The sequence below is a fragment of the Zingiber officinale genome, chromosome 10A (assembly GCF_018446385.1).
Source record: "Zingiber officinale cultivar Zhangliang chromosome 10A, Zo_v1.1, whole genome shotgun sequence".
Lineage (NCBI taxonomy): Eukaryota > Viridiplantae > Streptophyta > Magnoliopsida > Zingiberales > Zingiberaceae > Zingiber > Zingiber officinale.
The window spans coordinates 98178384-98203579 of NC_056004.1; the positions used below are offsets into that span (position 1 = coordinate 98178384).

Consider the following 25196-nt stretch of genomic DNA (forward strand, 5'->3'; position numbering starts at 1 on the left):
AGGAGTCCCTTGCCGCGTCTCAATTGGCCTTCAAAGAATACCAAGGGGCTGAGCCGAGCCGAGTTGCCGCTCTGAGACAGAATTACATCCGCTCGCCCGAATTCTCGGAGAAAGTCTGCGAGCGGATGTACACGGCCTTCGACCTGGCTATGACCGCCACCACCAAGTATCTGAAGTCGAAGGGGCATCTTCCCGAGTCCGCTGTTATCCCGGCCGCAGATCAAACGGCTCTCCTCAACAACATCCCCTCGACGCTTTATGAATATCTAGAGTAGGAATCCCCATGTAACTGGGCCGCTCGGCCAAACAATGAATCTTTTGTGTATCCTTGCCGCTCGGCACAACTTATTTTTGCTGTAGTTTCCTTTGTTTGCCCCGCGTTTGGCGTAAATAGATCTTCTATTCTTGCAACTTTGGATTTGGGCAAGAAATTTTTCTCGTCATCTTCAAAGTGTTCTTTAAAACTCCTCCGATCGGCTTCATACTATAACATGAGCTTAAGCCGCTTGTTTACAAAAAACGCGTTTCAGCATGCGACTGCATAGCCGCTCGGCGTGCGGACGTTATTCGCTCACGTGTTTCCATTTTTAATTCGTATTAACCGTCTTTTGCTTAGCACCTTACCTCAAAGGGGTTTTTCATCTATTTTTGCTAAGCGAGCCACTCGGCCGTATGTTGGCCTTAAAGAACAGGCTCTGTCGTCGATCGGCTCTTACCGTCGGAATGTATCACGTGGACGGTCTTCCGCTCGGAGGGTTTATAGACGCCGGCTCGTCTCTCGATATTTAACATCGGAGCTCGACGGTCTTCCGCTCGGAGGGTTTATAGACGCCAGCTCGTCTCTCGATATTTAACGTCGGAGCTCGACGGTCTTCCGCTCGGAGGGTTTATAGACGTCGGCTCGTCTCTCGATATTTAACGTCGGAGCTCGACGGTCTTCCGCTCGGAAGTTTATAGACGCCGGCTCGTCTCTCGATATTTAACGTCGGAGCTCGACGGTCTTCCGCTCGGAGGGTTTATAGACGCCGGCTCGTCTCTCGATTTTTAACGTCGGAGCTCGACGGCCTTCCCCTTGGAGGGTTTATAGACGCCGGCTCGTCTCTCGATTTTTAACGTCGGACCTCGACGGTCTTCCGCTCGGAGGGTTTATAGACGTCGGCTCGTCTCTCGATATTTAACGTCGGAGCTCGACGGTCTTCCGCTCGGAGGGTTTATAGACGCCGGCTCGTCTCTCGATATTTAACGTCGGAGCTCGACGGCCTTCCGCTCGGAGGGTTTATAGACGCCGGCTCATCTCTCGATATTTAACGTCGGAGCTCGACGGTCTTCCGCTTGGAGGGTTTATAGACGCCGGCTCGTCTCTTGATATTTAACGTCGGAGCTCGACGGTCTTCCGCTCGGAGGGTTTATAGACGCCGGCTCGTCTCTCGATATTTAACGTCGGAGCTCAACGGTCTTCCGCTAGGAGGGTTTATAGACGCCGGCTCGTCTCTCGATATTTAACGTCGGAGCTCGACGGCCTTCTCAAGGCTAACTTTAGTACAGCCCTTCTCAAGGCCATACTTTGAATTAATTTTGCTTCCTGCATTACAAGGACATGGGCAACTAGAATATACACAAAAATGAATTACATCAGTGCACCTTTCACCCAGCTCGATAAGGTTGGAGATGATTTGCGCTCCAAGGTCGGTCCAGCTGTCGTCCGTCTTCATCCTCCAAATAGTAAGCGCCCGAGCGGAGCTTTTCGATGATTTTGAAGGGACCCGCCCACGGAGCTTCAAGCTTGCCGACGTCGCCGACAGGCTTGACTTTCTTCCTGACAAGATCGCCGACCTGGAATGATCTGGGGATTACGCGACGGTTGTAGTTTTGCTTCATCCGCTGCCAGTACGCCATCAGCCGAACGGACGCCTTGGCTCTTTCTTCATCGACAAAATCCAGCTCCAGGTTCCTCCGATCGGCGTTGTCCTCATCGTAATTTTGGATCCGAGCGGACTCGACACCGACTTCAACAGGAATGACCGCTTCGCCGCCATACACCATGTGGAAAGGCGTGACGCCCGTTCCTTCCTTTGGAGTCGTTCGGATGGCCCATAAGACGCCTGACACTTCATCCACCCAACTTCTTCCCGAATGGTCGAGCCGAGCGCGCAGAATATGAAGAATTTCCCGATTAGCTACTTCAGCTTGACCATTGCTTTGGGGGTATGCTACGGACGTGAAGTGTTGCTCGATGCCATAGCTTTGGCACCAATCTTCGAGCAACTTTCCAGTGAATTATCGTCCGTTGTCGGAAACAAGTTGGCGAGGGATGCCAAACCGACAGATGATGTTCTGCCAGATGAACTTTTTGACCATCTGTTCGGTGATCTTGGCTAGCGGCTCGGCCTCCACCCACTTGGAAAAATAATCCACCGCTACTAACAGAAATTTCCGTTGCCCGGTCGCCATAGGAAATGGACCAACGATATCCATTCCCCACTGATCGAATGGACATGAGACTGTGGATGCCTTCATTTCCTCTGCCGGTCGGTGGTAGAAGTTATGGTACTTCTGGCACGAAAGGCACGTCGACACGGTCCGAGCGGCGTCCGCTTGTAAAGTTGGCCAAAAGTATCCAGCTAGCAGGATCTTCTTAGCTAGTGATCGTCCGCCCGGATGCCCTCCGCACGATCCTTGATGTACTTCTTGGAGGATGTAAGCCGAGCCCTCCGAGCTCACACATTTCAACAACGGGCGCGAGAAAGCCTTTTTGTAAAGCTGATCGCCGATGAGTGTGAACCGACCGGCTCTCCTCCTTAGCAGCTGGGCTTCATTCTCATTAGATGGTGTGGCGCTCGAGCGGAGGAACTCTATGATGGGTGTCCGCCAGTCGGTTGGAAATGTGAGGCCTTCCATCCGGTCGACGTGCGCCACCAACAATACTTGTTCAATTGGCTGCTGAATAGCGACAGGCGTTATTGAGCTCGCGAGTTTGGCTAACTCATCGGCCGCTTGATTTTCTGCTCTGGGTTTCTTCTGGACAATAACTTCTCTAAAATTGGCTTTAAGTTTCTCAAACGCTTCAGCGTAGAGCTTGAGCCGAGCGTTGTTAATTTCAAAAGTGCCAGAGAGCTGCTGCGCGGCCAACTGCGAATATGAATGAAGCGTTACCCAACCGGCGCCAACATGCCGAACTGCCTGCAAGCCGGCTATGAGGGCCTCATACTCTGCTTCATTGTTTGTAGCTTTATAATCCAGCCGGACGGATAAGTGCATCTTTTCTTCTTGAGGGGAGAGCAACAATATTCTGATCCCGCTTCCGAGCCGAGTGGACGACCCATCCACATATATTCTCCACATAGCTTCCGGCTCCGGCTTTTGCACCTCAGTCACAAAATCGGCCAAGGACTGCGCTTTGATCGCCGAGCGAGGTTGGTATTGGATGTCAAATTCACTTAACTCCGTCGTCCACTTGATGAGCCGCCCGGATGCTTCTGGATTCAGTAATACACGCCCGAGCGGGCTATTGGTTTTGACAATGATGGTATGCGCCAGGAAGTACGGGCGAAGGCGCCGAGCGGCGAGGATCAGAGCAAAAGCCAGCTTTTCGAACCAAGTGTAGCGAGATTCAACATCTTTTAAAATATGACTAAGGAAATACACAGGCTCCTCTCCGCTCGCCCTCACTAGTGCCGAGCCAATTGCTTGCTCGGTGGAAGACAGGTAGATGCAAAGTGGCTCACCTACAGCCGGCTTGGCTAATATCGGGAGGGAATTCAGATATGCCTTCAAATCTTCGAACGCCCGATCACATTCTTCATCCCAGTGAAATTTAGTGGCCTTGCGCAAGATCTTGAAGAAAGGCAGGCTCCGGTCGGCGGTTTTGGATATGAATCTGGACAAAGCAGTTATCCGACCGGTCAAACGCTGCACTTCCCTCAGATTTCTCGGGGGCGGCATGTCTTGTAGGGCTTTTACTTTGCTGGGATTTGCTTCAATACCCCGCTCGGTCACTATGTACCCCAAGAAACGCCCTCCTTTTGCTCCGAACAGGCACTTCTGAGGATTTAGCTTGACTCCATATTTACGTAGCGTTCGGAAAGTTTCTTCCATGTCCTTGAAGAGATCGGCCGCTCGGACGGACTTGATGAGAATGTCATCCACGTACACTTCCAGATTTCGCCCGATCTACTCTCTGAATACTTTGTTCATCAAGCGCTGATATGTGGCCCCCGCATTCTTCAATCCGAACGGCATCACATTATAGCAATAGGTGCCGTCGGCCGTCACGAAGCTGACTTTTTCTTGATCTTCGCTGGCGAGCGGCACTTGATGATATCATTGGTAAGCGTCAAGCATACATATTAATTCGCAGCCGGCCGTAGAGTCCACCAGCTGATCTATCCGGGGCAGAGGATAAATTCCTTCGGGCAAGCTTTGTTGAGATCCCGAAAATCTATGCATACTCTCCACTTGTTGCCCGGCTTGGAGACTAACACTACGTTAGCCAGCCAGCTCGAGAACTGCACCTCGCGTATATGGCCGGCCTCCAGAAGCTTCTCAACTTCCGCCCGGATGATGTCATTCTGCTCGGTGCTGAAATCTCTTTTTCTCTGCTTCACTGGCCGAGCGTCCGGTCGGACGTGGAGCTCATGCTGCGCTACACTTGGTGAAATTCCGGGCAGCTCATGGGTCGACCAGACAAAGACATCATGGTTTCTTTGGAGGCATTTGATCACTTCCTCCTTCTGGTTGGCCTCCAGATCGGACGCAATAAAGGTGGTGGCCTCCGATCGGGTTGGATGAATCTACACTTCCTCCTTTTCTTCATAAATTAAAGAGGGTGGCTTCTCAGTTATGGCGTTTACCTCGATCCGGGGTGCCTTCCGAGCGGAGTTGGCTTCTGCTCGGATCATCTCGACGTAGCATCGCCAAGCCGCGAGTTGATCTCCTCGTACTTCACCCACTTTATCCTCCACAGGGAACTTGATCTTCTGATAGAAGGTGGAAACGGATGCTCTGAACTCGCTGAGCGCCGGTCGTCCCAAAATGACGTTGTAGGACGAAGGAGAATCGACCACCACGAAGTTTGCTGTCCTCGTCCTCCTGAGCGGCTCTTCTCCCAACGAGATAGCCAGCCAGATCTGTCCGACCGGCTGAACTTCTTTACCCGTAAACCCGTATAGGGGGGTTGTCATGGGTAGCAGCTCGGCTTGATCAATTTGTAGCTGATCGAACGCCTTCTTGAATATGATGTTGACTGAGCTTCCTGTGTCAACAAATACGCGGTGAATAGTGTAATTGGCTATTACCGCTTTGATGAGGAGAGCGTCGTCGTGTGGTACTTCAACTCCTTCCAAGTCCGAAGGTCCGAAACTGATTTCGGGTCCGCTCGCTCGCTCTTGGCTGCAGCCGACTGCATGGATTTGGAGCTGCCGGACGCTCGCCTTCCTTGCTCGGTTAGAGTCACCTCCGGTCGGCCCGCCTGCTATGATGTTGATCTCGCCCCGAGAAGCATTGCTTCTATTTTCTTCTTCCCGAGCGGACGATCGGGGGCGTTCCCTTGACATCCGGAGATTCTCCTATCTCGGAGAGCGATGCCGCTCGGGAGTCTGTCGTTGTCTCCTGTCAGCTAACTTCTGCTCGGCTTCACGAGGCTTCTGTCGTCTGTCGGCTGATGGCGACCGACGACCGCCACCTCTAGGAGCGGGGTGGGCGATTAGTGGAAGGCTCCGACAATCCCTGGTGTTATGTGTGTCCGTCCGGTGAAAGGAGCAGAACATTGGAGTCCATCTCTTCCTTGTCCTTGGCCGCTCGGCTGCTACTTCTTGAACATGAGGTCTTGGATGAGCACGAATTGTTTCGGCCCGTGGTCCTCTGGGTGGCTGATGAACAGCGTGCGGCTTCCGTTCGACAGGGGGAGCCCGCTCAGCTGGAGTTTCTTTTTTCCGGGCCGCTTGCGCTTCCTCCACGTTGATGTATTCGTTGGCCCGGTGTAGCATGTGATCGTAGTCTCGGGGCGGCTTCCGAATGAGCGATCGGAAGAAATCCCCGTCCACGAGGCCTTGTGTGAAGGCATTCATCATGGTCTCCGAGGTGGCCGTTGGAATATTCATGGCCACTTTGTTGAACCGCTGGATGTAAGCTCGGAGCGATTTGCGGGCTTCCTGTTTGATGGCAAACAGACTAACACTAGTTTTCTGGTAGCGCCGACTGCTGGCGAAGTGGTGAAGGAAGGCCGTTCGGAAGTCTTTGAAGCTAGTGATGGATCCGTCCGGCAGTCTCCGAAACCACCGTTGAGCCGATCCTGAGAGAGTGGTAAGAAAAACCCGACACTTCACTCCATCTGTGTATTGATGCAGGGTTGCCGTGTTATCAAACTTGCCCAGATGATCATCCGGGTCGGTTGTCCCATTGTACTCGCCGATCGTCGGAGGTACGTAGTGCTTGGGTAGAGGGTCTCGTAGAATAGCCTCTGAAAATTGACGATTAATCCGCTCGGGCGATGAGTCCGTGCGGGGGGCTTTTCCTTTCCTGTCATCCCGTCTAGGCATTTCATCCGAAGAAGATCCCCGATCTCTATGAGTTGCTACGACTTCGGGGGTGCGGAATAGGGCTCGATGAAATGCAACGGTAGCCGGTTGTGCTTCCGCTCGACCACCAGACGCTGACGTTGCTTGCTGTTCCGGCCGCTCGGCTGCTGCTTTCTGTTTTTGCTCCACAAGCTTGGTGGCCCTCAATTCGACCAGAGCGTCGAGTTCCTCCGTCAAAAGTGTCACCGTGTGTTGTCGTCCAGCCTCGTCCATTGTTTCCGTTCGGATACAGGAACGTTCCCACAGACGGCGCCAAATTGATCCTGTCCGAATGCTGAATCAACGGACGCTGGGCACGTGGCGCTCCCGGCTGCTGACGTGGATCTTCGACTGGTTGCACGAACCTCCGGCGAACCTGCACAGAAGTCGGGCCGGGAAGGGGTTCCCGGCGGCGACCCTCCGACGCTCAAGTCAGGCAAGCAAACAGTGAAGAAAGTGGCTCCAGAGGAGTTAAAACGCGTACCTCCGGCGAAGTATGAGGCTCTTTATATAGGGCGGTGAAAGAGCTCTTGCACGCCCTCCGAAGCGCATACGTGTCCACAACCCATACCCCGGTATGTGGCTGTCAGAAAGCTTACCTGACCCATACTGCTACAGTCCAAGCATGTCCTCGATGGGACAGCGGAACCCCACGTCGCGTGATTTGGAGTATGACCATATCACGAAGCATGCCAGCTGTCAGAAGATGTCCCTTGTCTTTTCCCCCGAACTCCTGCCGTGTGTCCGACCGGCCCACGTCCGCCTTCCGTCCGACCGGTCATGTATGATGGTACACTTGGGAAATTATCAGTAATGTGTTTTGTGGCGACTGTTAGCAGTATGCTTCATGTCTTCGGCTGAGCGTGCTGTCCGCTCGGCTCTACGATCTTGCCCAATGAGCGCCGGAACCCCGACTTCCATAGGGGTGCCCTTTGCCCTCGGCTAAACACCGGGCGGCCGCCCGGTCGGTCAGCCCCCTTTCTCCGATCGGCCTAGTTGGTCCGACCTTCTTCGATGGACCGCCCGGCTCTTTGACTTCCACGTGGTGTAGACCCCTTACAACGAGGGTCCCCTGTTCTTATCGCCGGATCAACTAGTAATTATTTTCCGCATCATACTAGTTTTCTTTGTATAATTATTTTTAGAAATACCAAACACAAGAGGCATATCATTCTAGAGTTTTCGGATTTGTTTCGAATTTGTGTTTCTTTTGTTTTATTTTTCGAATTTGTGATTCGATTGTTCTTTTTGGTTAAACCTAATGTTATTTTAGGAAATTAAATATTGAATTTCTTTTAAAGGCTTTGTCGAGGCAGTAGTGGATGATCTCATACCCAAGAAGGTCTTGTGTCTCACCATGTTTGACCTGGGAGACGATTTTAGAAATAAATATTTAATTAACTTTGTAACATAGGTTGGACTTGGATCAATAGTGTTAAGTTCCGCTTGCGATCTAAGTCTAAACCATTAAGAACAGATAAGTTAAATTTGGAATCAATAATGTTAAGTTCCGTTTGCGATTCCTAATTTAATTTCTAAAGAACACAATAGGTTGTTTAGGAAAGGTTTGACACTTAGTACAAAATTTTTGTACAGTGGAACCGGTACAATCTTCCTAGGACCAACTAACATCCCCGTTCGGTTCGGCACGCCTATGCGTCCGACCATCTGGCGGCTGGGCGGACCCGGGAATAGACAAGACGCAAAAAAGGACAAAGGAGACAGATAGCAGGGTCAGCGGCTGGACTAGATAGAGAATCGTACGGTGGAAGTTTCCACTGTCCCGTCGGAGATATGCTCGGACGGTTGCGGTATGGCGTCAGACGCACTTTTCTGACACGACCATTTCTAGGTATGCTTTGAGGAGCGTGCACGCTTCGAAGAGCGTGCACATGCCTCGGGGGAGCCCTATATAAGGGCCCCCAACCTTCGACGGAGGTAGGCATTCTCATCTACTGTAGCTCTTGGCCTCGTTACGCTGTTTCGATTTCCTCTCGCCTGACTTGAGCGTCGGAGGACCGTCGCCGGGATCCCCTTCTCGGCTCGGTTTTGTTGCAGGTTCACTGGAGATCATGTCATCCCGGAGTCTACGCGGAGTCAGCAGAGAACGCCACGTCCCCAGCGTCCATCGACTCAACTCTCGGACAGGATCACCAGGGCTCTATCTATAGCCCACAAGTCGAAACTGACCGTTTGCTGATGTGGCACGGTCTGGGCGTCGCAGCATGGCAAATCTTATCTTCTAGCAAACGGCTATGCAACAGACGCTGGATAAAATTTTATCTCGCTTCGGACACCCAAACCATTGCTAATCCTGATCCACATCGCCGAGGAGTCGAGGCACCTCGGCTGGCACCTAAGTGGTATGGGCATTCGGAGAAACTCTGGGCACTCGGACTCTGGGCTCCTAGAAAAGAGTTAACTTTTAGTTGACTTTTTGTCCAAGTTTCCGCTCTGGTTCCGCTCGCTTCGGTGAACTCGACCATCCGGAATATGACTCACCCGAACTCATTTTCTAACCTTCTCCTCAAGCAAGCTTCCACTCCGGCTTCTCATCTCTTGAAAAACGTCGTACATTTCTTTCTCGTCCGCTAGCGTATTTTTCCGTAGCATCTTATCTCTCAGATGCACCGAGCCCGTCGACTCTCTCTCGTGTCATCCTTCTCATTAGCTACGTATTTCACTTGACTTCTTGTATTCCTAAATTTTCGCACATTTAGACACAATGATCAAACCACAACAAGATTTAATTTAACTTGGTTGATCACGTCAAAACTACCACAGGATAATTACAAATACCACATAATTTAGTATCCCATTTAGTAAATGTCAAAATAGCATGTATTTTTTGGTCAATTTAGAAATTTATGTATGCCCTTTGGTAAATTACTAAATTACCAAGATATTTATTCTTAGTGAGATTTAAATATTAGTCCTTTGAGCTATTTATTATTCAGCCAATATTTATAGAGGTGTAAATATACAACGATAAAATTAAAACTATAAGGGTATATATTGAAATATACTTAAAATAGAGAGGAAATGAAATATATTGTTAATAAGTTTGGGTAAAAATTAAAAAATACACTCCACTAAATTAATTCCTTAATTGTCCTTATTTACCAAACGGTTATAGATAATAATAATAATATATATATTAATAGGATAAAATGATAATATATATATATATATATATATATATATATTACCATTTTATCCTATTAATTTCTTGACTTAACAAGTGTCATTATTTGCTTGTCCTTTGTCAGGTATTTGGATTTATGTCATCATTACGTTCTATTTTAAAAAAAATTAAAATGATCGTGATGCGAGGGCCTTTACCCGGTCGAGTAGTCAGCCGACCGGTCCAAGGCCTGGTTCGGTTCAGTTTGGGGAGGCGAGTTTTTATCTCAGCTTTAGTGGGGGCATTCTCGTAATTACGGCGGCGAGTCGTCGCTTTCCCTGACGTCGACGTCAAATAGAAGGCCGTGGGCCTATGGCCCAGCAAACTGTTTGTTAGCATGAATTGACATTCTTGCCCCTTGCAGCTTGTCAGTTAGAACCCGTCTTTGCCAAAAACAAATTTTGCCTCTTTTTAAAAGTCCCCCTTGAAGGTTTAGAATTATCAACATACAGCAACAGTACACAAAAATTTCTTCACAGATGTCTTTATAGAATTTTTAGATTTTCCCTTTGTTAAAATATTTAATAATTTAAAATAATTTAATTTAATTTCCAAGTTTTGTAGAATGTGTACTTTGTGTTCTATATAATTTTGAACAATAGAGAACTTTTTAGTCCGATGTGATGATGCATTGATGAATTTTAAAACTTTAGGGTGGTTTTGATAACAAAGTAGAGATGAAGAATGGGGAGAATTGAAATATTCCTGGGAACGGCGCTCGTGCGCTGACGAGTGGCTGATGTTTACCGAGGCGACTCGGGGAGGAATCGCCGGGTTGTGACCGACTTGGGCCGGTCTCTTTAACTCGTTCCCGTGACTCGTCTTCCTTTAACTGAATTCCTCCTCCACCAAATCCCACTCTTCTTCCTCAGTCTCACAACCAAAGTTGCAACTTTGCGGTGGTTGTGACGCCGGCGGCGAGGCATGGTGGAAGAATCGGAGGCCCTCGCCGGATCTGCCGAGCAGTTTCTCTCCAGCGCCCTCCTCCTCCTACCCACTGCGATCGAGAAGGCCAGGTCCGCCTTGCGATTCGCTGGCCGTTGGAAGTCCATCGCCACCAAGCTGGAACTGGTGGCTCCGGCGTTGAATGACCTCGCTGGCCATCCCTGCTTCTCCCGCCACGCCCTCTGTCGGGAGCTACTCCAGTCCGTCGCCGCCACCCTCGCCGAGGCAGTCGAACTAGCCGACCGCTGCGGTGACCCCTCGGTTGGAAAGCTCCGGATGCAGAGCGACCTCGATGCGCTGGCTGGAAAGCTCGACCTCAACCTCCGGGACTGCGGGCTCTTGGTCAAGACCGGTGTCCTCGGCGAGGCGGCCCTCCCCGCTGCTTCCGCCGTGCGGCCTGGCGAGGCGGAGAGTGTGCGGGAGATGCTCGCTCGCCTTCAGTTCGGGCACGACGAGGCTAAGCACCGCGCTTTGGACGGGCTGCTGGAGGCGATGAGGGAAGACGAAAAGGGGGTAACGGCCGTCATCGGCCGGAGCAACGTTGCGGCCCTCATCCAGCTTCTGACCGCCGCGTCGCCGATGGTCCGCGAGAAGGCCGCCACCGCGATCTGCTCCCTTGTCGAATCGGGGAATTGGGACACGCTCCTCGTGTCCGAAGGGACGATTCCACCGCTGATCCGGCTCCTGGAATCGGGCAGCTTCGTCGCCCGAGAAAAGGCAGTGCTTTCTGTTCAAAAGCTCTCGACTTCCGCAGTCAACTCCCGCTCGATCGCCGGCCACGGCGGAATCCCCCCTCTCATCGATCTCTGCCAAGTCGGCGACTCCATCTCCCAATCGGCCGCGGCCGCGGCGCTCAAGAACCTCTCCGCCGTGCCCGAAGCGAGGCAAACCCTAGTGGACGAGGGCATCGTCCGCGTCATGATCAACGTGCTCGATTACGGCGTCGTTCTGGGCTCGAAGGAGCAAGCCGCCGAGTGCCTGCTCCAATTGACTTCCGGAACCGAGAAATTCCGGCAGCTGATCGTGTCGGAAGGTGGAATCCGGAGCCTCCTCGCGTACCTTGACGGTCCGCTGCCGCCGGAGCCGGCGATTGCGGCAGTAAAGAATCTTGTCGGATCCGTCTCCATGGAAAGCCTCATCTCGCTCGGTCTCCTCCCTCGACTGACAAACGTGCTAAAAACCGGATCTTTGATGGCTCAACAAACCGCCGCCGCGGCCGTGTGCAAGATCTCTGGTTCCCCGGAGATAAAAAAACTCGTCGGAGAATCCGGTTGCTTGCCATCTCTGATAAACATGCTCGAAGCAAAGAGCAATTCTTCCAGGGAAATCGCAGCACAGGCAATCGCAAGCTTGATCGCCTGCCCGCGGAATGGCAACGAGATCAAGAAGGAGGATAAATGCGTTCCCAATCTGGTCCAATTGCTCGATCCGAGCCCCCAAAACACGGCGAAGAAGCACGCCGTCGCGTGCCTCATGGCCCTTTCTTCGAGCAAGAAGTGCAGGAAAGTCATGATCTCCTATGGAGCCATTGGCTACCTCAAGAAGCTATCAGAAGCAGACGTTGCAGCCTCAAAGAAGCTGCTCGAGAGATTGGAAAGCGGGAGGTTGAAGAGATTCCTGTTCCACTGATTCAATCTAACTCCGAACGAAGAAGATGAATCAAAAACAGAAGAAAAAAAAACCGAAGAAAAATCTTACTCCATCCACTCTGTTCCAGAGCTCTGTAAGATGCAGTGTCAGTGTTCGACAAGCTGCTCGAATGGTTCTCAGTTTGCCAATTTGTTCAGTGTTGTTGTTTTGTGCAGTAAAAGAACAAACTGAAGTGAATAATGTTGGAAATGTGAATGGAAAAGATGAGGAAGGGAAGACAATTCTATTGTGAATGCCTGCTTTTATCTTCACACTGAATTTTTTTGGTTTCTAATGGATCACACATGTATAGGGAGAGTGGTAGGGATACAAATTCAGAGTTCTGGTTGTATTGAATTAGATGATTTATGTGTGAGCACGATCTATACGCGTAGAATGTCGGACCGATGAATAAAATTTATCAAAGTGATTGGATATTTCAAACTAAGCGGGTAAAAGCCATTGATCCGGCGGTAAGAACAGGTGATTCCCGTTCTGGAAAGTCAACGTCACGTGGAAGTCAAAGGGCTAGGTGGCCGACCGGATAAGGGTGGGTCGACCGCCCGGACGGCCCACCGGTGTCTAAATGATGGCAAAAGATGCCTCGGCTGGAGTCGGGGTTCCGACGCTCGCTGAACAGGATCATAGGGCCGAGCGGATGACACGCTCGGTGGAAGACATAAGGTAGCATATTGCGAGCAGTCCCCACATAGCACATTATCGAGGATCTCCCAAGCATACTAGTGCATATGGAGGGCCGGACGTGATGTGAGTGCCGGTCGGCCGGACGTGAGATGAGTGCCGACCGGCCGGACGCCCCGGCATGGAGTACGAAGAGAAGGACAAGGAACATCTTCTGACAGCTGTCATGCTCTAGGACTAGGCCGTACTCCAAACCTTACGACAGGGGGTTCCGCTGTCCCATCGAAGACGTGCTTGGACTGTAGCAGTATGGGGTCAGGTAAACTCACTGACAGGCCTTTACTGGGGTATGGGCTGAGGACACGTGTACACCTCGGTATGTGTGCACCCGCTTCTCCACAACCCTATATAAAGCCTCTCATCCTTCGCCGGAGGTACGCATTCTACGATTCTTGGAGCCACTTTCTTGTTGACCTTTGCCTGACTTGAGCGTCGGAGGGTCGCCGCCGGGAACCCCTTCCCGGCCCGACTTCTGTGCAGGTTCGTCGGAGGACCGTACGACCAGTCGGAGATCCACGTCAGTGACTCGAGGAGCGCCACGTGCCCAGCGTCCGTTGATTCAACTTTCGGACAGGATCAATTTGGCGCCGTCTGTGGGAACGCTCCTGCATCCGATCGGAAACAATGGACGAAGCTGGACGACCGCACTCGGTGATGCTCTCCACAGAGGAGCTCGATGCTTTGATCGAGACAAGAGCCGCCAAGCTCATGGAACAAAGACAAAAGTCACAAGCCAAGCGGGCGGAGCAGCAAGCGACATCAGCATCAGGCGGCCGAGCGGAAGCACCGCAGGCCACAGTTGCATTCCATCGGGCCCTATTCCGCACCCCTGAAGCCGTAGCAACTAATTGAGATCGGGGATCTTCTTTGGATGAAATGCCAAGACGAGACGACAAAAAAGGGAAAGCCCCCCGAACGGATGCATCGCCCGAGCGGATCAATCGCCAATTTTCAGAGGTTATTCTACGAGACTCTCTGCCCAAGCACTATGTGCCTCCGATGATCGACGAATACAATGGAACCACCGATCCGGATGATCATTTGGGTAAGTTTGATAACACGGTAACCCTGCATCAATACACAGATGGGGTGAAGTGTCGGGTTTTCCTCACCACCCTCTCTGGATCGGCTCAACGGTGATTTCGGAGACTGCCGGACGGATCTATCTCAAGTTTCAAAGACTTTCGAACGGCTTTCCTCCACCACTTCGCAAGCAGTCGGCGCTATCAAAAAATCAGTATTAGTCTGTTTGCCATCAAACAGGAATCCCGCGAATCGCTCCGAGCCTACATCCAGCGGTTCAACAAAGTGGCCATGTATATTCCAACGGCCACCTCGGAGACCATGATGAATGCCTTCACACAAGGCCTCGTGGATGGGGATTTCTTTCGATCACTCATTCGGAAGCCGCCCCGAGACTACGACCACATGCTACACCGAGCCAACGAATACATCAACGAGGAAGAAGCCCAAGCGGCCCGGAAAAAAGAAACTCCAACCGAGCGGGCTCCCCCTGTCGAGCGAAAGCAGCACGCCGCTCATCAGCCACCCAGAGGACCGAGGGCCGAAGCAATCCGCTCCCCCCATGCTAGGTCCCACGTGCAAGAGGAAGCTGTCGCTCGGCCCAAGCCAAAGAAGAAATTGACCCCAATGTTCTGCTCCTTCCACCGGACGGATACGCACAACACAAGAGATTGTCGAAGTCTTCCCTTGATCGCTCATCCCGTTCCCCGGAGTGGCGGTCGTCGATCGCCATCAGCCGACAGGCGACAGAGGCCTCGTGAAGCCGATCGGATGCAAGTTGACAGGTGACAACAACAGACTCCCGAGCGGCATCGCTCTCCGAGGCGGGAGAATCTCCGGATGTCTAGAGAATGGCCCCTACCGTCCGCTCGGGAAGAAGAAAATAGAAGTAATATTTCCCGAGGCGAGATCAACATTATTGTTGGCGGGCCGACCGGAGGCGACTCTAACCGAGCAAGGAAGGCGAGCGTCCGGTAGCTCCAGATCCATGCGGTCGGCTGCAGCCAGGAACGGGCAAGTGGACCCGAAATCAGTTTCGAGCCCAGGGACTTGGAAGGAGTTAAAGTCCCCCACGACGACGCTCTTCTGGTCAAAGCGGTAATAGCCAATTACATTATTCACCGCGTTTTTATTGACACAGGAAGCTCGGTCAATATCATATTCAAAAAGGCATTCGATCAACTGCAAATTGATCGAGCCGAGCTGCTGCCCATGACAACCCCCCTTTACGGGTTTACGGGCAATGAAGTTCAGCTGGTCGGACAGATCCGGCTGGCCATATCGCTGGGAGAGGAGCCGCTCAGAAGGACGCGTACTGTAAACTTCGTCGTGGTGGATTCTTCTTCGGCATACAACGTCATATTGGGGCGACCAGCTCTCAGTGAATTCCGAGCGATCGTTTCCACCTTCCACCAGAAGATCAAGTTCCCCGTCGAGGACAAAGTGGGAGAAGTACGAGGGGATCAACTGGCAGCTCGGCGATGTTACGTCGAGATGGTCCGAGCAGAAGCCAATGCCGCTCGGAAGACGCCCCGGATCGAGGTGAACGCTATCACTGAAAAGCCACCCTCTTTGATTTATGAAGAAAAAGAGGAAGTACAAATTCACCCGACCCGATCGGAGGCCACGACATTCATCGCGTCCGATCTGGAGGCGAACCAGAAGGAGGAAGTGATCCAATGCCTCCAGAGAAACCATGATGTCTTCGTCTGGGAGACGCATGAGCTGCCTGGAATTTCACCAAGTATAGCGCAACATGAGCTCCATGTCCGACCGGATGCTCGGCCGGTGAAGCAGAGAAAGAGGGATTTCAGCGCCGAACAGAATGCCATCATCCGAGCGGAGGTGGAGAAACTCCTGGAGGTCGGCCACATACGCAAGGTCCAATTCCCGAGCTGGTTGGCGAACGTGGTGCTTGTCTCCAAGCCCGGCAATAAGTGGAGAGTGTTCATCGATTTCTGGGATCTTAACAAGGCATGCCCAAAGGATTTTTATCCCCTGCCCCGAATCGATCAACTGGTGGACTCTACGGCCGGCTGCGAGTTGATATGCATGCTCGACGCTTATCAAGGATATCATCAGGTGTCGCTCGCCCGGGAAGATCAAGAAAAAGTAAGCTTCGTTACGGCCGACGGCACCTACTGCTATAATGTGATGCCGTTCGGACTAAAGAACGCGGGAGCCACTTACCAACGCTTGATGAACAAAGTGTTCAAGGAGCAGATCGGGCGAAATCTGGAAGTATACGTGGACGACATTCTCATCAAATCCGTCCGAGCGACCGATCTCTTTGAAGACATGGAGGAGACTTTCCGAACGCTAAGAAGGTATGAAGTTAAACTAAATCCCCTGAAGTGTCTGTTCGGAGCAAAAAGAGGGCGTTTCCTGGGTTACATAGTGACAGAGCGGGGTATCGAAGCAAATCCCAGCAAGGTGAAAGCCTTACAAGGTATGCCGCCTCCAAGAAATATGAGAGAAGTGTAGCGCTTGACCGGTCGGATAACAGCATTGTCTAGATTAATCTCGAAGACCGCCGATCGGAGTCTCCCATTTTTCAAAATCTTGCACAAGGCCACCAAGTTTCACTGGGACGAAGAATGTGATCGGGCGTTCGAAGATCTGAAGACATATTTGAATTCTCTTTCGGTACTAGCCAAGCCAGCTGAGGGTGAGCCACTTTGTATCTACTTATTTTCAACTGAATAAGCCGTCGGCTCGGCATTAGTAAGGGCGAGCGGAGAAGAGCCTGTATATTTTCTGAGTCATATTTTAAAGGATGCTGAATCTCGCTACACTGGTCTCGAGAAACTGGCTTTCGCTTTGGTCCTCGCCGCTCGGCGCCTCCGTCCTTATTTCTTGGCTCATACTTTCATCGTCCGGACGAATAGTCAATTGGGAAGAGTGCTGTTGAATCCCGAAACGTCCGGACGGCTAATTAAATGGACGACGGAGTTGAGCGAATTCGACATCCAATACCAGCCCCGGTCGGCGATAAAGGCGCAGTCCTTGGCGGATTTTGTCACCGAAGTACAAAGGCCAGAACCCGAAGCCATATGGAAGATATTTGTGGACGGATCGGCCACTCGGCTCGGGAGCGGTATTGGTGTATTGTTGCTTTCTCCCCAAGAAGAAAAGATGCATCTATCCGTCCGGCTTGATTATAGAGCTACGAATAATGAAGCAGAGTATGAAGCCCTTATAGCCGGCTTACAGGCTGCCCGGCATGTAGGGGCCGGACGGGTGACGCTACATTCAGACTCCCAATTGGCCGCTCAACAACTCTCAGGCTCCTTTGAAATCAACAACGCTCGGCTCAAGCTTTACGCTCAAGCCTTCGAGAAACTCAAGGCCGACTTCAGAGAGGTTATTATCCAGAAGATACCCCGAGCAGAGAACCAAGCGGCTGATGAGTTAGCCAAACTCGCAAGCTCAATAACGCTGGTCGCCATCCAGCAGCCAATTGAACAAGTTTCGCTGGTGGCTCACGTCGACCGGATGGAGGGCCACTCGTTTCTGATCGACTGGCGGACACCCATCATGGAATTCCTCCGCTCGGGAGCTACACCGTCCGATCGGGATGAAACCCAGCTACTAAGGAGGAGAGCCGGACGGTTCACGCTCATTGGAGACCAACTATACAAGAAGGCTTTCTCTCGCCCCCTGTTGAAATGCGTGAGCTCGGAAGACGCGGCGTACATCCTCCAAGAAGTGCATCAAAGATCCTGCGGAGGACATCCGGGCGGACGGTCGCTGGCTAAGAAAATCCTGCTGGCCGGATATTTCTGGCCAACTGTACAAGCAGACGCCGCTCGGACCGTCGCGACGTGCCTTTCTTGCTAAAGGTATCATAATTTCTCTCACCGACCGGCAGAAGAAATGAAGGCAGCTACTGTGTCTTGTCCGTTCGACCAATGGGGAATGGATATTGTGGGTCCGTTTCCTATGGCGACCAACAGCAAAAATTTTTATTGGTGACGGTTGATTATTTTTCCAAATGGGTGGAGGTCGAGCCGCTAGCCAAGATCACTGAGCAGATAGTCAAGAAATTTATCTGGCAACATATCATCTGTCGGTTCGGCATCCCCCGTCGACTTGTTTCAGACAACGGTGGACAATTCACAGGAAAGTTGCTCGAAGATTGGTGCAGAAGCTATGGCATCGAGCAACACTTCACGTTCGTGGCATATCCTCAAAGCAATGGTCAAGCCGAAGTAGCCAATCGGGAAATTCTTCGTATTTTGCGCACTCGGCTCGACCATCTGGGAGGAAGTTGGGTGGATGAAGTGTCGGGCGTTCTGTGGGCCATCCGAACGACCCCAAAGGAAGGAACGGGCGTCACGCCTTTCCATCTGGTGTACGGCGACGAAGCGGTGATTCCTGTTGAAGTCGGCGTCGAGTCCGCCCGGATCCAGAATTATGATGATGGCAACGCCGAGCGGAGGAACATGGAGCTAGATTTGGTTGACGAGGAGCGAGCCAAGGCGTCCGTCCGGCTGATGGCGTACCGACAACGGATGAAGCAAAACTACAACCAGCGTGTCATCCCCAGATCATTCCAGGTCGGCGACCTTGTCTGGAAGAAAGTGAAGTCGGCCGGCGACGTCGGCAAGCTAGAAGCTCCTTGGGCTGACCCCTTCAAAATCATCGAAAAGCTCCGCTCGGGCGCTTATTATTTGGAAGACGAAGACGGGCAGCAGCCGGATCGGCCGTGGAGCTCGAATCATCTTCAGCCTTACGGCCTTACCGAGCTGGGTAAGAGGTGCGCTGATGTAATTTCGTATACGTTTTGGTCGCCCATGTACCTGTAATGCAGGAAGCCAAAATAATTGAAGGATGGAAAATAGCTTCGCCGAACGGCTGTGTCAAGTTAGCCTTAAAGGTCGTCGAGCTCCGACGTTAAATATCGAGAGACGAGTCGGCGTCTATAAATCATCCGAGCGGAAAACCGTCGAGCTCCGACGTTAAATATCGAGAGATGAGCCGGCGTCTATAAATCATCCGAGCGGAAGACCGTCGAGCTCCGACTTTAAATATCGAGAGACGAGCCGGCGTCTATAAATCATCCGAGCGGAAGACCGTCGAGCTCCGAGGTTATATATCGAGAGACGAGCCGGCGTCTATAAATCATCCGAGCGGAAGACCGCCGAGCTCCGACGTTAAATATCGAGAGACGAGCCGGCGTCTATAAATCATCCGAGCGGAAGACCGTCGAACTCCGGCGTTAAATCATCCGAGTAGAAGACCGTCGAGCTCCGACGTTAAATATCGAGAGACGAGCCGGCGTCTATAAATCATCCGAGCGGAAGACCGTCGAGCTCCGACGTTAAATATCGAGAGACGAGCCGGCGTCTATAAATCATCCGAGCGGAAGACCTTCGAGCTCCGACATTAAATATCGAGAGACGAGCCGGCGTCTATAAATCATCCGAGCGGAAGAGGCCAATAAAAAGGACTGTAAGTGTCCAACTCGCCGTCAATATCGTTTGATCGTCTCTACGTTCCGCTCGGTTCAGAACCCGAGCGATCTCTGCTATCAAAGCGGAATATTACATATATAGCCGAGCGGAAGGGCAACGCCAAATACTTCGTAAAAACCCCTTTCGAATACTAGAGGTGTGATAATAGGCGAGCGGGCAACACGCATTAACTAGCAAAATGACAAAGTACGCGAAAGGAAAACATTGCATTAAGATTAAAACTTTAGGCCGAGCGGCATAAGTACAAAAAAAAGATCATTTTTTGGCCTAGCGGCCTAACTACATATAAAGACGTCTACTCAATGTAATCATAAAGGTCCTTGGGGATGTTTTCCAGGAGCGCCACTTGATCGCCGACCGGAATAGTAGTGGACTCCGGAAGAAGACCCTTAGACTTCAGATACGTAGTAGCGGCGGTCATAGCCAAGTCGAAAGCTGTGTACATCCGCTCGCAGACTTTCTCCGAGAATTCAGGCGACCGGATGTAGCTCTGTCTTAAGGCAGCGACCCGACTCGGCTCGGCCTCTTGATATTCTTTGAGGGCCGCCTGGGACGCAGTAAGGGAATCCTTCAGAGTTTGAAGCTTGTCCGCGTCGGCCGAACGGCCCGCCCTCTCTCTATCAAGCTGCTCCGTCAGCTCCTTTACCTTCAGCTCCAGGCCCCGAGCCTCCACGTTCTTCTTCTCCAAGTCGGAAATGATCGTGTTTTTTCGAGTGGTGGCCAAGGTTATTTTTGTGTCGAGCGACTTGACTTGTCGCTCGGACTCGGCCAAGGCATGGGCCTGATCGGCGTCTTTTTTTGCTCGGCCGCCAACAAATCTTGAGATTTCTTCAGCTCCTTTTGCAGCTCAGAATAGGAGGGGCCTTTAGAGCCGGACGGACTGACGGCCGCCTTCAGTTGCCTTAGTTCTTCATCTACCAAGGCCAGGCAGTTGGAGACAGCAATCTCCTCCACTCATCTCTGACAAAAGAAATAAGAAGTTGTCATTAGCCGATCGGAAGGAATGCATACAAAACTCAAAAAAAGAGAAAATAAACTTACCCCCGTGGCCTGCTGCATATGGCTATTGGCCAAATTTCGGAGGGGGATGAGCACGACACGTGCCCGAGCGTCGGCCCACATCTCAGCTAGTGGACCCTTCAAAGTGATGGTATGCTCGGGCGTTGTTGGTTGGTCAGCCTCTGGCAACAGTTCTTCCGTTGGAAGATGAAGAGTGACTCGTATTGTACGGCCATGACCTTGGGTCGTCCGACCGGCTTCCGGAAGAGGATCAGAGGCCGACGCCGAAAACTGAGAGTGGATGGTTGAACGCCTGACTGGTTGAGGGGGCGGAAGGGTGCTGACCGGAATAGCCTCAATAGGGGCCTCCGGCTCGTCCCATTCCGAAGGAGTCCGATCAGACGAAATGGCTTCGATCTCCGGAGCCTTTCCGCGAGCACTTGCAGTGGCTCGGGCGGAGGGTTGAACAGCAGATGTGGCTGAGCGGATGGGAGTCTCCACTTGGCGCCTTTTCGGATGAGGCTGCTCTTCTTCTGAAGCTGAGCCGTCACCCCGAGCGGAGGGCTCCTGGCTGAGGGTTGCCCCAGCCGCTGGCTCTGGGAGAGAAGCCTGAGCGGCCGACTCCCCAGCATGTGTCCCGCTCTCTTCTTCGTGCGAGCCGACCGGCTGGATGCCGAGCGCCTCCATTTCCTTTGTTGCCGCGGCTTCGAGCGCCGCCGCCTTTCTCTTCAGAATGCCGGCCATTACCGACTCCATGACGATGTTCGCTGTAAAGGAAAGGAGAAAAATCAGTTAGCAATCAAAGCAAACGTCCCAAGTAAAATCCTTACCGAAACCGATCGAAAGAGCAGTCCGTATGGGACTCAGACCGAAGATGTACATCACTCCTTCATGAAGAAGCTTATTGATGTCGAGCCGTAGACCGGCTAGCATGTTTGCAGCATGGAGGTAGTCCGGTCGGGTCTTGAATTTCTTCAGCTCATGAGTGGAGGGTAAGTCGACCTGCCACTTGGTCCGGAAATTGGCCTGATCGGGCATACGAATATAGAAAAAATACTCCTTCCAATGTTTATTGGAAGAAGGCAGTTTGTTAAAGAAGACTAGGTCGGGCTGAGCTTGGAACATGAAGGTGCCCGGTTCGGACTGCTTGGGGTAATAGAAATAAAAAAAGACGTCCGGTCGGAGGGGGATGTTGTGGATTTTGAACAAAACAATCCCGCAGAGGAGGCGGAAAGTATTGGGTACTAGACTGCCGAGCGGAACACCGAAAAAGTTACAAACATCTATAATGAAAGGATGTACAGGGAAACGCAGACCATCAATAAACTGGTCGCGGAAGACACAGAAAGCTCCGCGTGGCGGCCTGTGTGGCCGAGCGGAAGGACCGACTAAAAGAATTTCAAAATCATCGGGGATTTCAAAATTGTCTGTCAGAACATCAAAGTCACGCTGGTCGAATCGGGACTGCATGGTAGTGTACCATGGGCCGAGGGACTGGTCTTCAGGATGAGAAGAACTAGCCATGATCCGATCGGGAGAAATCGAAAAGGTAAAAAGGTAGAAGAAAGACGACAGCAAGCAAAAAGAGTACCCTGGGAGTGAAAACTAGGGAAAGAAATGCGGAGAAAGCACAGGGAACAGAAAGAAAAGAGGAGAACCTTACAAGAAAAAGGGGGGACCGAAGGAAGAACACCGGGGATCGCCGGAAGCAGGAGAACACGACCGCCTGAACTTTGGAGCGCGAGGAGTAACCGAAGGCACGCGAGAGAAGAAGTGAAACGACGGAGGAGGAAGCGAAGTTTTTATAAGGCGGGGGCCGGGCGGCCTCCACCGTTGGATCCAGGTCACGGGAATCAAAGTGCCCATCGCACCGTCCATTTCGAACCGCCTCGATCCCATCAAAGCACCACGCCACCGTCGTACGATGACAACAGTGTGCCACATGGCATTCAGCCATTCGAGGCATTTAATGAGCGCATGCTCAGCCTTAATGTCAAGAATTGACGCAAGTTACGAGAAGATCCGAGGAATGTTACGGTTGACTAACCTTACGGCCATCCCCGCAGAAAACCGAGCTGAGGATAATTGCACGAAAGCGCCGCTCAGCTAGATTTGCAGTCCAGTCAGTCGGACTAAGTGCCTCCTTCGACTAGACTTGAAGGGGAGATAAGTGATCCGGCGGTAAGAACAGGGGACTCCCGTTCTGGGGAGTCAACGCCACGTGGAAGTCTAAGGGCTAGGTGGCCGACCGGATAAGGGTGGGTCGACCGCCCGGACGGCCCACCGGTGTCTAAATGATGGCAAAAGGTGCCCCGACTGGAGTCGGGGTTCCGACGCTCGCTGAACAGGATCATAGGGCCAAGCGGATGACACGCTCGGTCGAAGACATAAGGTAGCATACTGCGAACAGTCCCCACATAGCACATTATCGAGGATCTCCCAAGTATACTAGTGCATATGGAGGGTCGGACGTGATGTGAGTGTCGGCCGGCCGGTCGTGAGATGAGTGCCGGCCGGCCGGACGCCCCGGCATGGAGTACGGAGAGAAGGACAAGGAACATCTTCTGACAGTTGTCATGCTCTAGGACTAGGCCGTACTCCAAACCTTATGACATGGGGTTTCGCTGTCCCATCGAAGACGTGCTTGGACTGTAGCAGTATGAGGTCAGGTAAGCTCACTGACAGGCCTTTACTGGGGTATGGGTTGAGGACACGTGTACACCTCGGTATGTGTGCATCCGCTTCTCCACAGCCCTATATAAAGTCTCTCATCCTTTGCCGGAGGTACGCATTCTACGATTCTTGGAGCCACTTTCTTGTTGAGCTTTGCCTGACTTGAGCGTCGGAGGGTCGCCGCCGGGAACCCCTTCCCGGCCCGACTTCTGTGCAGGTTCGCCGGAGGACCGTACGACCGGTCGGAGATCCACGTCAGTGACTCGGGGAGCGCCACGTGCCCAGCGTCCGTTGATTCAGCTTTCGGACAGGATCAGCCATTATTCTACCGTTTAATGTTATGCTTATAAGGATTGATTAGTAATAAAAGTGAAACCGTCCCCTCGGTTGTCCCTCCGGGTTGGTCTTTAACTATCCGGAAGGAAGGTAAATTATGAGAGACTTTGTCTAGCAACAATAACGCATGTAAGGAGGGTTTGAGACAACTAACGGGACATTTCGTACTCATTGAAAATTAACCTTAGATCTATTAGAAGTAACACTCTTGTATGAACGAACTGTGTTAATCTGTGGAGATTGCTGTCAAGGATTGATTGGCGGCAAAGGTGAAATTGTCACCTTAACGCCCCCTCTAGAGTGTCATTTCACTATCTACAAGAGAGGTAAATTACATGAGATTTCACCTAACAATAGCAGCACATGCAACGATGTGTTGAGACAACCAAGGAGGTATTTCACGTTCACTGGCAATCGACCCTAGGCCTATTGAAAGTAACATCACATAAATCAACTACGCCAGCATCTAAATCAAGGAACTGAATTTTATCACTTTGAAATTAGATAAATCTAATTTTAATTTTTGTATAATGTAAATTCAATAAATTCATATATCTCCGACAAATGTTGAGAAAATAATAAAATTCATGTAGTCTGCCCCAAAGGTTTTGAAAAATATAGATTTGCTACATTAACGACACTCCTAGTGACGACCTCGCGGATATGGAAGGATGTACATGCAGGTATACAGGCATCAGGCGCATGGTGGGACAAACCTCATGTCGTCAATTTTTGAGAATCGATCCCTGCCCATTACGCCAGAGATGTCATACGTCCACCATCTATACTACGCCCCGGGGCACCCCAAAGACTTTGAAACTCCTAACTCACTTTGTTCGACATTGTGTAAAGAACAAAAGGACACACAACAATAGTTAATATGCCTCCGATAGTATTCATCTTAGCCGACTCTAAAGAGTTTGCTACATTAGTTAAGCGCGAGAAAAAAAACCACTATTTCGATGGCTGAATGAATATGACCCATCTAGTTAGCTCCAAATATATTTACTTTCTTTGCTAATTTTTTTAACATTGTTGTTGTGAAGATAAAAAACTAACCAGAACTCATAACAAGTGTCTCGTGATCGATTAGTATTTTCGATTGAATATAATTGAAACTATTTGTTAGGTCATTGTAAATTAGGTCATGTTTGTGAAGTAGATGGGCTTCTAATGGAAGCAATTGAGGTACACTTGCAGGGTACTCATCTTTAATTATTGAGGCCTTTTAAGGTGGATTAGTTAAACATTGCATACTTTTCGATCTATCTTTGGCTATACTTTAACCTTTGAGGAAGTTTTAGTTTGCACCCTATAAGTTATTGCTATTCTTCAAGGGCCCCCTTCAATTACACCTCGAAAGGGCAATAAACTCATTTTTGAAAAGTTTAGGGGTTCTTTTGGAAGTATAACCTAAAGAGACCAAGGTAGAGTTAAGCAAGAAGCTTCTAGATGGAGAAATTGATAGAATATGACAACTTGTCCTTAATGGTCATTTTATCTAAAGAAAATTATTAGAATTTCTAATTTCTAAAAATGTTTTATGAAATTACTAGATTTGGAATGGGATAAATAAAATATATTCGGAGAATAAACATGTCTTTCCTTCTTTTGGAATTAAAAAAAAAAAAAGCTAAAATAATTACTTATCTTTTTTTTTTCAAAAAAAAAAGT

General features: G+C 50.9%; 1 protein-coding gene across 1 annotated transcript; it reads left to right on the plus strand.

The window, feature by feature from the left end:
* The first annotated feature begins 10480 nt into the window (after window positions 1–10480).
* Window positions 10481–12607, plus strand: LOC122027351 (U-box domain-containing protein 15-like). The gene has a single exon (XM_042586301.1). The coding sequence runs from the start codon at window positions 10663–10665 to the stop codon at window positions 12310–12312; it is 1650 nt and encodes a 549-aa protein (XP_042442235.1). The 5' UTR covers window positions 10481–10662; the 3' UTR covers window positions 12313–12607.
* Window positions 12608–25196: the final 12589 nt, after the last annotated feature.

Coding starts and splice junctions, on each gene's coding strand:
- LOC122027351 (XM_042586301.1), top strand. CDS start 10,663: ATGGTGGAAGAATCGGAGGCCCTCGCCGGATCTGCCGAGCAGTTTCTC.